At 45.6% G+C, this 14824-nt stretch overlaps 1 protein-coding gene across 2 annotated transcripts in view; it reads right to left on the bottom strand.

Annotated features, from left to right (window-relative positions):
- The window catches only part of JAZF1 (JAZF zinc finger 1), a 354660-nt gene that overhangs the window by 4925 nt on the left and 334911 nt on the right, over positions 1-14824 (bottom strand). For both annotated transcript variants that reach the window (XM_054495752.2, XM_054495753.2), the window contains exon 4: positions 5174-5343. In XM_054495752.2, coding sequence (XP_054351727.1) covers positions 5174-5343 — 170 coding nt within the window. The remainder of the gene's footprint in view (positions 1-5173; positions 5344-14824) is intronic.

Raw genomic sequence — 14824 nt, 5'->3', positions numbered from 1 at the left:
CACACATTAGCTTTATGACTCTGGAAAAATCAGGAAGCACATTTAGAAACACAGGTTATTTCCAGGGTCGGTCAAAGAACCTGCTGTGCCGTCACTCCTTTGTCTTTGCTGCTGTGATTAAAAATGTTGACAAGTGTCAGTGGGTTGCCCTTATCACAGATGTTAGTACAAGGTCAAGTGAGACTCTATTAAGACATTTCCTCCATCCAGCCATTCAGTTATAGGCCACGGGAACGTCCTCTTTACAAGACCAGAGGAGCTCTGAAAAGATCCACCGAAGTTTCTTATTTCATCAGTCCTGAAACAAATTTGATCTTTCAGAAATATTAGTAAAAAAAATAAATAATGGCTGGAAACCTGAAATGCTGAAATTGCTGAAATTCTTTGGTCTTTGAAAAAAATGGAATCAAGCTTCAAAAGGGCAAGGAAAGTTGCTAACATTTATTAAGAGCTTATCATACTGGGTACTTGATGTCAATTGCCTTATTTAATACTTATGTTCTGGATGAGAGAATTGACTCCTAGAGAAGGTGAGTGACTTGGCCAAGATCACATGGCTGGTAAATTACAGAACTGGAATAGGAACCCAGGGATCTCCGATTCCATAGTCCACATTTCCTCATTTAGTCTCCTAATGTGCTAGGTACTTGTTAATTAGAACAACCAGCTAGTGGTCTTTGAAAAATCTTACCAGTTGGGAAGAAGGATTGGGATAACAGTCTGGAGAAAACTGTCTTTGAGTTACAATGATGTAAGGGAAGAAAGTGGGAAGGTAGGAGGTAGAAAGGAGGACTTAGGTGGGGGTGTTCCACCATTAGGAACTACCTGTCCCCTCTGATGGAATTAGGCGACAATAGACAGCAGGCGATTTACAGGCTTTTCTAAAAAGTCTACTCCAAATCGAATCATGAAGCCTAAAGTCCAGATGCTGAGCTGGGCCATCCTGTCCTTACCTGTATGGGATCTTTGTTGTCAGTACTCAGGCCTTCATGTGTACAACATGTGACACTTGCCCTAGATAAGCCCAATGGTCAATTACCCAGGGGCCTGGATGTTGTACACAACGGAGAAGATGAAGTTGCTTGGGGATTTGATGAGGAAGAAGAGTAAGAAAACAAATTGGGAATGGTAGTGGTGGTAATGGTGGGGGTTAAAAGTGAAACCACTTGCAGCAGTGTGGACACTCCACCAGCCCCAGAAAGCAGGAGGCCAAGGTGCACACAGTTCCCTACTGGCCACTGCACACAGGGTGTCCAGCAAGTTGGGTGGGGTCTTCAGGAAAAAAAGAATTGCCTCTTCCCTCAGTCATTTAAGTAATATGTTCAGTAGACAATTGCAGAAATTCAGAAAACACAGAAGAGGATAAAAAAGAACAGATACTATCACTGTTAATATTTGAGGTATTTCTTTTCACTATTTTTTCATACACACACACACACACATTCTCTCTCTCAATACCTTTTTTCCACTTAATGTTACTTTGTGAGCACTCCCTCATCATTAAATGTTTCTCGGTGTTTGAAAATGGGACACTGTATCTGGGTCTGTCTCTGTTACTGAAACAATCAATGTACTCTGCAGCAGAGGACTCCAGAGGAACTTTGAGGGGCGGGGTATTGTTCTGTTTTACATTTCTTAAACAAAACAAAACAAAAAAACTTTAAAAATGCCTTTAATCCTCGCCATTCTAACATAAAAATTATCAAAGGGAAAAAACCTCAAAGCACTTCAACCCATCTTTTAAACCTATCTGCATTATAAGGAAGGGAAGTCCCTCTGTTCCCTGAATTCAGGCGAGCATGAGCAGGGCAAGGGTGGTGGGCTCAGTGGTTGTGGCCTGGAACACCTCTAGGAAGGATACAAAGGAAAGAATCCGCCCATGGCTTTGGGGCTCAGTGGGGAGCCCACATTTCTTTGTTCCCATGGGCTACACCTTGATTCCTTTGCCCTCAGAGCATCTGTCACATCTGAGACCTCTGCTGGGTGCTGAGGAGGGACAGTGAGCTCTGAGGGTTATGGGAGCAGTAAGGGAAATGGCGCCTCAATGTAGAAAGAGGATGTGGGGAGGATAAGAACTTGACCTACGAGGGGCGGAGAGGGGAGTCAGTCTGGGAGGTTGGTGAGGGCTCCCAGAGGTGGAGGCACTGGAGCTGTGCTGGAGAAAGGAGCGGAATTAAAGTGAGAGATACTGAGGGAGAGAGGAAGGGACGGGGGACCGGAATATGCCACCCAAACATGCCTCTGCCCTAAGGACTGTTTAGCCGAAGGCAGTTCAGCAGCAGCAGATGCAGGAAGGAGGCTCCCTGCTCTCCCTCTGTGTGCCTCAAAACAGGACACAAATTTACAAAGACCAAAGAAAGCCCACTCCCACTTCTTCCGGGGAGATCAAAGGTTAACCAATGAAGAGGACTTTAGACTCTTATTGGCCTGGAGATGGTACTGAAGGAATCTACATTAACAAACTAATACACTAACAGGATTTTGTCTGCCTTTTTTTTTTTCTTTTTTCCTTCCACAAGTTGCTGCTTCCAGAGACTCAAAGCCCTTTTCCTTTGTTACTTCTCTAAAAATGTACTTACTGTTCTTTGTTGAAGATGCTGTATAAGCTATGAGAACTGCCCATTCCCTGGGTGTCTTGTCTCCCATGTGTATATGAAATACACATGTTGATAAACTGTTTTTCTCTTGTTAATCTCTCTTTTGTTACAGAGAATCTGTTGCAACTAGAACTTATGATGACTGAGGAAAACATTATTTTTTCTTCTACAAAGGGCAGGGAGCATCCTAGGCTAAGGAGTTAACATGGGAAGGAAATGTGGAGACTTGGCCTTACAGTGGAATCCTTCTCCCAGTCCCTGCTCTGCATGAGGTCTGGGAGTTCGGGACCTCATCTTCTGTCTGATCCGTAAATGCCAATGAAATGGTGAGGACTGTGGATCCTGAGTCAGTGCCCAAGAGACCTGGCTGGCAGAGACTGCTGCCAGCAGCAAGCAGGCAATAAGAAAAGTCTGACTTGCCTTGGGAACAAATGAGGTGGCAGCACTTCTGGATTCTGCCCGAGTCCACAGTACCCAGCTTATCCCACCCTCTTCTCTCCAGTACCCAAGCCAGCAATGATGCAGTGAATAAGATGAAATACTAATCGCACTGGAGCACAGCCCTGCCTTCCAACCAGCAACTTCGGGGCAGAAAGAGTCAGCCGCCGGCTTTGGGATGTAGGAGCAGCTCATCTCCAGTGCCTGATCAGAGGTGTGGTCACAAGCCTGCTATGGCCCTGTGTATCATGACCTGGCATTCTGGCCCAGAAAAGGAAACTCACGCTTCCCTCATGGGATCAGGACCACCAACTGCCACCCATGTTACCTGCCAGTTAATGGGGCTGGAGCCAGCAGCCCCTTCAGCCCAAGGCTCATTGAATTCTCAGTGGCCTTAGATGGGAGAGAACACTCAGAAAAGCCCCCACCAAGCCAGACACAGACAATGGAAGGGGGAGACTGCCAGAAACCCAAGCAAAGGAAAAGTAAAAGACAAAACAGAAATGACAAGGAGGAAAGGATGCAAATAAGAAAAGGGGATGGAGCTAGAGGTGGGAAAGAGGGGATGCCTCCCCTGCACCCTCTGCCCAGAACCCAGGGCGTAGCTTGTATTTCCTTTGTTTTTTGGCGGGTCAGCCCGAGTACAGGTCATTACTTGGCTCCCGCTTTTAACATGGCCGAGGTGCAAGACACCCCCGGCCCGGTGCTCGGCCCTGGAGAGCACGCAGCAGGACCGCAGTGGTGGGGAACGGCTGGGGTGAGACGCGGTGGGAACCAGCCCCAGCCCAGGCAGTGGCCAGTCACAGCCTTATCTGTACAGATCAAGAAAGAAGGAAAAAGTCTCTTTCTGCAATGAAGTACTGCCCTCTGGAAACATGGGCTTGTCCAACAATCCTGTGGATGTTTTGTATCCCAAGGTAACCCCTGAGCGGCCCTTCCCTCCTCTCCCAACTCCACGCCTCTGACACAGAATGTACAGATGCGTCCTGAGACCTGTTCTGACCCAAATGCAGCGCTCCTCTGCCATCCCTCAGAGGCTTCTCACATCTGCATCCTGGGGAGTTCATTTCAGTTTACACAATGAGCATCTGGACTTTGCATGATGGAATTGTAACGGTACATAGAGAAAGTGAAACCTAGAAATGCTAACTTTGTGATACATTTGTGTGCCATGCTTCTATATCAATAGCTGCTATGAAAAGTACTGAAATAGATTAGTGTTCAGAGACACATATTTAAGAAGGGGCAATACAAGTGCTTATGGTATCTTTTTTTTAAGCTTTAAAAAAAGTCAATCTGCTATCCTATGAGTGAATTAGCATATCATCAAGCATACCAGGTATGTTTCTGATTTTTATACTCCTAGCTCACAGTTGGATGTGAAAGAGCTGCTAACACCTCATGGGGAGGTTTGCAATTTTGTTTTTTAAAATGCCCTCTAGACCCATACTTGACTATTGTGCTGTTTCTCGTTGTTTTGTCCCTGTTCCTTATTAGAAAAGTTAGCACCCCCAGTTGCCCATGACACCCAGGCCTTCAGAGACCTGGGTCAGCAGACAGGCGGCTGAAGCTGAAGTGGGTGGTTTGGTGAGAAAAATATCAAAGACCTTTTTTCTCCTGATCCCCTTTCATGCCAGTGGGTGGAAGGAAGCAAGAACTTCCTCAGCTGGAAGCTAAATACCCTACCACACTCACCAAATGGCTCTGGGAGCCATCTGGGGCTTTTACAACTTCAAAGTGGTCTCCCGTGAGCCACCTGCAGGGCCATCCATTGGGGAAGGTGCTTGGCAAATAAATAGGTTGACATATTTGATATTCTGTTCTGATGGGTCCCCCAATATGACATGAATTTGAAGACTATCAAAGACACGATCCTCCTACAAAAGCTCTCTCTTGACTGCCAAGCTCCCACGTAGGTGAGCAGAGGGGAAAGCCCCGGCAGCAGCAGTGATGGGTGAGCACTGCCCTGAGGGCACCTGTGTGCACACAGGGGTGAGGCCCATACACGCTAATGCAGGAGAGGGGAGTGTCTCCCCCGAGCCCATACGCTCACTTTAAAATCAAGAAAGGGCTGCTGCCTTCCACGAAGCTTGCCCTGTTTCCATGTGGTTATGCCAAGCACGCAGCACCTCTGTTACCTTGTATCTCTTTTTACATCCAGGAACTGGGCAGGCAAAAGGCTTCTCTTCCCCTCCATTCATGCACATGGAGCTGAGGATGGCTTCGGAGCTGATGGCACTCTCTGTGGTCCAGGACTCATCGCTGTCCGACTCCTCATAGTCCACCTCCTCCTCGTCATACTCGCTGCCTGCAGGACAAGAGAAGTGCAAGGACTGTCAGGAGCGCTCATCTCCCCACAGGTTCACCCGGCCACTCCCAGGACAGGAGATGTGGCCATGGCAGAGCAGCGCTGACGGCCCAGGGAGAGGGCACTCCCGGCACCAGGGGACTGCAAACACGGCTATTCCCTTACAACCCCGGGAGCAGGAGCCCTGCGTTCCCACCTAAGAGACCAGGGCAAGGGCTTCCCAACAATTCACGGCTAGGAGTTGGCAGAGCAAGAACATTAACTCGGTTCTATGGCAACCCAGCCTGTGGCTGCAAAGGCACAGGGAAGACTTGCTCTGGGGCCAAAACCAAAAATAAGCAACGATGACAGGCTCCTCATACTCCCCACGCTAGTGCCTGACACTCCCAAATGAGCAGAACCCTGTCCCCTTAGTTTTATGCTTTACTGGCCTAGTAAATGCAAAAGTCTCCAAGGTCGGGGGTTAAGTTTTGGACTTCTAAGACATTTCCACTTCAGTGGAATGAATTTCAGGTCTTTTTCTTTATAGATTTGAGCTGGGAAATTTGGAACTAAAAGAGGGTTACCCTCAAGCTAGGGAGCAAGAAGCATAGAAGGCCAGGAGGTCTAAGGATAAATCGCCAGCGGCAGAATGTGGAGTAGCTCCTGGAAGATGAAGCGATCCCCTACACACGCAGTCCTAGGCACCGCATCTGCCCTTCAACTCATGCGACACTTCCTGCTAGGGCTGACCCATTGCAGTCATGCAGCTCAGACAGGAAGCGGGGATTCTCTTTTATTCCTAAGGGTTAAGAGCTCTGCTAAGAATCGAACTGAAATAGACTCTACTGACTTCTGTGCAAGACGGCAGGGATGGAGAACCACTTCAACAGGCAGCCTCTTTTTGCTCTTTTTTAATGAGGCCCAAAGCCATTTATTTGGAGCGTTTGCACAATACAACCCTGAAGGACATAATTCTACCGATCATAAACAGTGTAAAATAATATGTTGACAAGTCCTAATGCATTTACAAGCCCCGTGGAATAAATAGGAATTATAGCACAACATTAATAAGAATTATATGGTAGCAATTACAGTTGTGAAATTCATCCCCCAGGTGTGAGGCTAAATTGCACCAGGGGCCTGCCTGGGTGCTTCAGGGGCTTACTCTGCTACATCAATTATTTCAACACCAAATATTGGCACTTTTATTGGGTTTCATTTTAATAGGCATTCGTAAGATTGTTTGAAGAGCCAGTTGAGCCAGGAACAGGGACGCCGGCATCTGAGCCTAAAAGTTGAAAGGAACCAGGAAGGAAGGGACCTGAAGTTTACTGAGTGCCTGTTATGTTTCAGGCACATTCTATGCATCATCTCATTTAATCCTCCAGTAACCCTATGAGGTGGGGATTACTGTCACTTTTATACACATGAGCAACTGAGCCCTAGTGAGGTTAAAACGCTTATGCATTCTGAATTAGCTATTAAGGGACAGTGTGCTTTTTTCCCTCATTGCTTCCCAGCCCCCAGTGCCAGGCTCTTCTGAGGGGTTCCCTTTTAATCTCCTTTGAGTTGCTGGCTCTTCACCATTTAATACTGAGATGGAACTCAAAGCAGTCTGTTTTGAAGTCTGTTAGAAATTCGCGGGTGGTGCAGAAAAAACAATTTGGCAAACATGAAACTTTGGAGTTAAATGTGGGTTTCAGTAAATTCTGCCCTACTTGGCCATAGCTCCCTAAATAAAGAGAGCCGGTTTGGAAACGCTTGTAGGGCGACACAGGGGTACCACTCGGCCACGTTGCTCGGGGTCTGTCCTGGAGTAAATCTTGAAATCTGTTTTTAAGTAGGGCATTGTTTAAGACATTTTACTCTTAAACAAATGCCACATGCTGGCATCCTTTAACTTGCTTGTTAGAAAACTATAAATGCTATTTCGCAAAGCTCCTCCAGCGGGACTTCAGAAAGTTAGAATGACTAATTTATCCATCTAATTGGGCTAATTTGTTAACCTGAATACCAAGAGCCATGAAACATTTAGAACGGGGGAGGGCGGGGCACCTCAGACCAACTGGGGGCTTAATGAAGCCCAACAGAAGAGAAAACTTCAAAACTCCACTGGATTAAAAGCGATCAGCCTGAGGGGTTGAAGCAGCCTACACCGTCTGCGTCTCCGGGGGAAGGCACATGGTATCCAGCCCCAGGCAGGGCAGGAAGGGGCCACGCAGCTTACCCTGCAAGTTGGAACACTTCTGAGAGGGAAAGGTAGTGTGGGCCGACAGGTGTAAGTTGGGACAGTCCCAGGCAAGGTGGGACACACACCACTCGGCAGCAGCTTACCACCAAGTCCCTGGGTGAAACTAGTCATCTCTCTCGGTTGCGACAAGATGGACTTCTGTTTATATACTTAATTTTGTCCTCTAACAGAGAACATCAGCACAGACCTGGGTTCATGCCTTTGCTTTCATTAGCTGAAGGACAAACCACTTGGCTTTTATTTTCTCTTTCATGAAATAGGCACAAGTCTCTTCCTTGCGGGTTGAATTTAAGGATCAGAATGTGTGTGTATAGAATACCTGGGATAGGAGGACCTCCATAGAGTATGCGCTGAAAACATGGAAGGCAGTGTAAGCAATGCTATCTTTGTAATCATATTACATATTCCATATAAAATAAGATGATCTTTAGAAAGGCCTGTCGTGAAACCAAACAAGATAATTCCAAAAGGGTTGGGAATCCCTACCAGAAAAAACACAAGAGAGACTCCAGGACCAGACAGGCCCCATCTGCTTTAAGCTCAGACAAAGTGCAAAGCACACTCCAGCCCCCACCTCCACGAGGCTAGAGGCCAGGAGGGAGTGCAGCTGGGGCTCAGAGCACTGTGAGCCCAGGCAAGTGACACCACCTCTCTGAGCTTCAAATTGCTCATCTGTAAAACGGGCGAATGCCTGTACGCACTAAGGCTGTTGTGAAGAATAACTGAGATCCCATTTTTAGGACTCTGGACAATGCCTGGCCCATGGTAGGCATTAGAGTAGTACATGATAAGAAAATAAACAATGCTATGTGAGCTGTTTATCTCATCTACTGTTGCCTTGCTCTCTCTTGAGAACAGTCCCCTTTTTAAACCAGAGGAACATGCTGGGGTTCTACTACAGCTTTTCTTATTGCACCCCAAATGCTCCCCTTTTATTAACCAGGTGTCCACAGCACCAGGCGGCAGCCAGAGGGCCTGGGGCAGGCAGCGTAGGGGCTGCGGGACTCGAGTCACAGGCGCTCAGATGCTGGCACCCATTCGCGCCCCTGACAGGGCGTGGGGTGTCCTGCAGAAAACTTTTGAGCCCAAAACACAACCGCTGTTAGTCTCCTTTCAAACATTTTGGAACTCTAGAAAGAAATACCCTAAAACTAAGTCACCAAAGCCGCTGGGCCAGCCTCTGTCCTCTGCTTTATCCATTTCCTCATGTCTTCCCACAAGAGGAAAATAAATCCCAAGCTCGTTCATTCATCTTCAATTGCTGCTTCAGCTGCTATCTCTCAACACTCACTGCAGAATGAACAAATACCCAGCAGTCTCCACACCTTTGCTAGGGAACTCCTTCCCCATTCCTGGAAAGCAGGAGGTAGCAAAGCTGCTTCTCCTAGCAACACCCTCCCAAGCTTTTACTCCTGCACTTCAATTAATAAAAAATCATAAGCCTGCCCCGACTATGAATGTATGTGAATATTTTTATTATAAATATATATGTACTAATATATTATTGCAAAAACCACATATGCAAAGAAGCAAAAAGGGTAGGGATAAAATAAGAATAAATATCTTAATACAGGAATTAATAGTTTTAATAAATTTTTTATAAGTAGGTATAAAGATTTAATACCCCCTTCTCGCACCTCACTTTGAGCCCACTGCCCTGCATGCCAGCTGGGGCTCCAACGGGGCACATCACAGTCTGCACTGAGGCTATCAGGTTGAAATGAGGCTCTGGGCTACTCTAGGGGAAAATGAGGGGACCTCAAGGATGAATACATTCATTTATTCACATGGCAAACTTTTACCCAACACCTGTCATAAGTAGAGTTGGTGGTCATTAGGTCCTGTCTAAACTCCACCCTATAAGCCAAAGGAGAGGTGCCGGGTGCCCCGCCAGGAGACAGAAGATCATAAGGAAATGAAATGATGTTCTTGTTCTGTGCCTCGCACCATCCTGAGACAACAAATGTTAATTTCCACACAATTTTCGAAACAACCAAAAATAATATAAAGTATTTCCTCTGTGTAGAAGACAGGGGAAAAAACAACCATGTGTATGTATAGTTATAAGCAGCTGGGGCAGGACAGGTCTTTGGAGTGTGAGAGTCACAGAAAGAATCTATCCCTTTGGGGCCCAGAGTGGGCATCTGTGTAGACACTGGCAGGTGTCTTCAAGGCCACCCTCTTAGGAAGCTCTGCTGGGGAACTCTGGACTAGGGGGTCAGAATGTTTCAATTCACTTCAGAATGAACAATACAGACCACTGGATCCCATGCTCATCTTGGTGTCTCAGAAGTTAGTGACTAGGGCTGGGCGCAGTGGCTCACGCCTGTAATCCCAGCACTTTGGGAGGCTGAGGTGGGTGGATCATGAGGTCAGGAGTTCGAGACCAGCCTGGCCAACATGGTGAAACCCCATCTCTACTAAAAAATACAAAAATTAGCTGAGCGTGGAGGTCCGAGCCTGTAATCCCAGCTACTCAGGAGGCTGAGGCAGGAGAATCACTTGAACCCGGGAGGCAGAGGTTGCAAGGGGCCAAGATGGCGCCATTGCACTTCAGCCTGGGCAACAGGGCGAGACTCTGTCTCAAAAAAAAAAAAAAAAAAACAGAAAGAAAAGAAAAAGAAAACGAAATTTAAAAAAATGTTAAGTGACTGGCCCACAGTCACACAGTGGTCTGCAGCCTGTTCATGGGGGCTTCCCTTCTCCAGGTCTACCTCATGCAGGATTCTAAGCAGGAAAAGATCACGCTGTGGCCTGCACCCATTCACATTCCCTCTCTTCTCCCTCTCTCCTCTACCCCACCTTTTCCAGCCCTAAATCGCAGGATGCTTCAAGGGAAAGGGACAAGGTGCTAAAAAACAAAACAGACAAAACCTGTTATGTGCCAACCACCCCTCCCCATACGTTCCTGTTTGGGGGTCCAGAGGAACTCACCACTACCACAAAGCTCTCTAGCTTTGTTCATCCTACGTACCTACTACTTCATAACTTCTAAGCTACATCTCCCCATTTCTTCCCTCCACCCCATAATCACTGTTTTATTCCCTATCTCTGTATATTTGACATTTTCCACATATAAGTGAGATCATGCACTATTTTTCTTTCTGTGTCTGGCTTATTTCACTTAGCATAATGTCCTTCAGGCTCATCTATGTTGTGGCAAATAGCTGGATCTCCTTTTTGTAAGGCTGAATAGTGTGTATATACACACACACACACATACACACACACACACACACACAGATTCTTGGTGCATTCATCCACCAACGGACAAGTTGGTTGTTTCCAATTCTTGTCTACTGTAATGCTGGGAGAATATGAGAGTGCAGACATCTTCCTGAGGTGATGATCTCATTTTCTCTGGGTATATATCCAGAAGAGGGATTGTTGGGTCATATGGTAGCTCTATGTTGCTAACACTTGTTATTACTTGTCTTTTTTGATCAGAGCTGTCTGAATGGGTGTGCTCTTTTAAGTGCTAGCTCATGGTGGTTTTGATTTGCATTTCTCTGATGCTTAGTGATGAGCACCTTTTCATATCCTGTTGGCCATTTTTATGTTTTCTTTGGAAAAATGTCTATCCAGGTCCTTTGCCCACTTTTTAATCAAGTTATTTGTTTTTCTGCTATTGAGTTGTATGAGTACTTTGTAAATTTTGGCTGTTAACCCCTTATCAGATATATGGTTTGCAAATATTTTCCCCAATCCATAGGTTGCTATTTCATCTTACTGTTTCCTTTGCTGTGCAGAAGCTTTTTAGTTTGATGTAGTCTCATTTGTTTTTTATTTTTATTTTTTTGAGATGGAGTTTCACTCTTGTTGCCCAGGCTGGAGTACAATGGCGTGATCTCGGCTCACCACAACCTCCACCTCCTGGGTTCAAGCAATTTTCCTGCCTCCCAAGTAGCTGGGATTACAGGCATGTACCACCACAGGCATGCACCACCACGCCTGGCTTATTTTTTTTATTTTTTATTTTTAGTAGAGACGGGGTTTCTCCATGTTGGTCAGGCTGGTCTCGAACTCCCAACCTCAGGTGATCCACCCGCCTCAGCGTCCCACAGTGCTGGGATTACAGGTATGAGCCACCATGCCCAGCTATGCAGTCTCATTTATTTATTTTTGTTTTTGTAGATTGAACTTCTGGTGTGATATCCAAAAAATTCATCGACAAGGCTAATGTCAAGTTGCTTTTCCCCCCACGTTCTCCTGTTCTCTAAGAGTTTTACAGCTTCAGGTCTTATATCCATTTGGAGTTGATTTGTGTGTATGGTGTAACATAAGGGACCAATTTCATTCAAGTCTATGTAGAAACCCAGTTTTCCTAGCACCATTTACTGAAGAGATTATCTTTTTCCCATTGTGTTCCCTTTGTGCCCTTGTCAAAAAGTACTTGAATACATGTGGGCTCTCTCTTCTGTTCCATTGGTCTATGTGGCTTTCATCACAGTACTATACTGTTTTGATTATCTTTGCTTTATAATATAATTTTTATTTTGAGATGGAGTCTTGCACTGTTGCCCAGGCTGGAATGCAGTGGTGTAATATCAGTTCACTGCAACCTCCGCTTCCTAGGTTCAAGTGACTCTCCTGCCTCAACCTCTTGAGTAGCTGGGATTATAGGCACCAGCCACCATGCCCAGCTAATTTTTGTATTTTTTGTGGAGACAGGGTTTGGCTATGTTGGCCAGGGTGGTCTCGAACTCCTGACCTCAGGTGATCCACCCGTCTCAGCCTCCCAAAGTCCTGGGATTACAGGCATGAGCCACCGTGCCCAGCCTATAATTTTAAAGCAGGAACCGTGATGTCTCCAACTTTACTTTTTCTTTCTTAGGATCACTTTGGTTATTTAGGGTCTTTGTGGTTCTACATCAATTTTAGGGTTGTTTTTACTGTTTCCGTGAAGGATGCCATTAGGATTCTGATAAGGATTGCACTGATTCCATATGTCACTTTGGGTAGTGTGGACATTTTAAGAACATTCATTCTTCTGATCCATGAGCAAGGGATATTTTTCATTTATTTGTGTCTTCTTCAATTTCCTTCATCAATGTTTTAGTTTTCAGTGTACAAATCTTTCACCTCCTCATTAAATTTATTCCTTTTTTTGATGTGATCATAAATGGGATTGTTGTCTTGATTTCTTTTTCAGCTAGGTTGTTATTTGTGTATGGACATGCTACTGATTTTTGTATATTGATAATGTATCCTGCAACCTTACTGAATTCATCTTCCTCTGTACTTAAAAATAAAAATCAGTTGGATCAGATTTGTAATTTTGATGAAACCATTCTCTATTAGAGGAGAATGCTCTCAGAGATCCACCTTTCAAAAGGACACAAGGTTTAAGGACACAAAGGATCCACTGGCTGTGACACTGGGTGAGTGCGACAGTAGGGTGGAAAGTCAGCCCAGAAATCTCTTTTACTGGGATGGTTAATTGTTTCTGCTGATGCTCCGGCTGAAGTGCCACGGTTTTGAGGCCCTATTATTTTTTAACAAACAAATGGGCAGATTGTAGGAATGTGTACATGTCATGGCAGCCAAAATGCCTGTTTTTTGATTTGGCCTCCTTTTGCTCTAAGCCATTAGCTCCTTAAATTCTGGCACTTGCCTTTATACCCAAACCTACCTGTGCTTACTTTTTTTTTTATTTTAGTAAAAATTCTAGCTGCCTAAGAATGGGCAAATTTTGTTTTACACGTGCATTTAACCAGAGAAACATCTTTGCCATTTAGGCTGGAGGTGCCACCTATGAACCTGGCCCTAGGAGAGGTGCTTTCCACATCACCAGCCTTTGTCTCCCCAACTGATCAGAGGGGAAAGCTGGGGTGCGGGAGGGTAACGGATGTGTCACCTGGCTAGCAACAGGCCCATCAGGTCTTCGGTTTCAAAATTTGTGTTCGTTTTTAAATTGAATATCCCCTGTGTGACAGGGAGAACAGACGTGACAAAGCAAGGCCCTGGAGACGGGCTGCAGGGAGAGGAAAAACGAACACAACGCATGGAGTCGCTCAAAATCACACGTGGCGTGCAGTGTGTGAGCAGGTGGGAGCAGTGGACTAAGCCTCGTGACAGCCAGTGATGGGACCCTGCCACACAGGTGGTTGTGGTCCAGTCTTCCAAAGGCAAGGGACAAGAGCTGTCTTTGTAAGGCTCTCTGTAGTCTCAAATATGATTAATCAATTTTAAAATGACGTTCGCTAATGTTAGAGTTTCTGCAAGAAAATGTAATTTAACCTGGCACGGTCACATATAAAAATTGGCTGCCACTCATCTTTCTTGGGTTGAGTTTTCTATTTTCATACTCCATGGTTTCATAACCACTGTGGTGGGAGCCTGGGGCAGGCAGGACAGCAGCCGAGAGGGCCCTCAAGAGCTCATTTCAGCATTTCAGTTGGGGAAATGAGCAAAACCAAGGTAGGACCCTGTGATAAGACAAATATATTCCACAGGATGGCCGGGGAGCTTCTACTGGTTGTTGGCAAAGGAGGTAAAAATCAGTGTTAGTTTCATGAATCACATGAAGAAACTGAGGTGGCCTGGAACTCTTACACACACACGCACACATACACACACACCCCTACACCTCTTCCTGGCCGCCCACCTACACGGAGCCCACATCGCCATCCAGGGGCCCCACTGGGTGCTTCTGCCACGTTTGCTCTCTCACTGGCCACAAGAAGATTTCCAATCTTGCCCACTCTCCTCGAACCTCTGCCCGCACTTCCCTTTGCTGACCCCTTACTCCATGGAGATGGCCCAACTCTGTTTTACTACCTAAAGAGTTCTCATTCTTCGTAGTCATAAACATAAAATAGTGACATACAGATAAAAGTCAACCTTTTCCAGAAACCTAATATGCCACATTTTTCTTATAATGCATATCATTAATATTCATGTAAAAGTGATAATTGCAGTGACAGCAAATTAAAACTTTCCTGGGGTATCAAATTCTGGCAAATACATTAGCAAAGAGTTGCTTTTCTGTCTTATAGATTTATCATGATAAATTAGCTTTAATTGGTACTGACCCACTTTATAGGAGCTGAAGCAACAAGTCTAAATGAACTGGCAACAAGTGATTACAATGAAAGACACATTAATGGCTCTGGGACCATGGGCCATGCCTGGAAAATTCTTGACCTCTTTGTTCCTGGGCCTTAGCTCATTACTGGAACGTCATTCTCCCCTGTCTCCTCCTTAACTATGGAATTGATTCTGGTTCTCCAAGCCAGAAGTAATACT

Source organism: Pongo pygmaeus, chromosome 6 (assembly GCF_028885625.2).
Source record: "Pongo pygmaeus isolate AG05252 chromosome 6, NHGRI_mPonPyg2-v2.0_pri, whole genome shotgun sequence".
NCBI lineage: Eukaryota > Metazoa > Chordata > Mammalia > Primates > Hominidae > Pongo > Pongo pygmaeus.
This window is presented reverse-complemented; position numbering and strand designations above follow the sequence as displayed.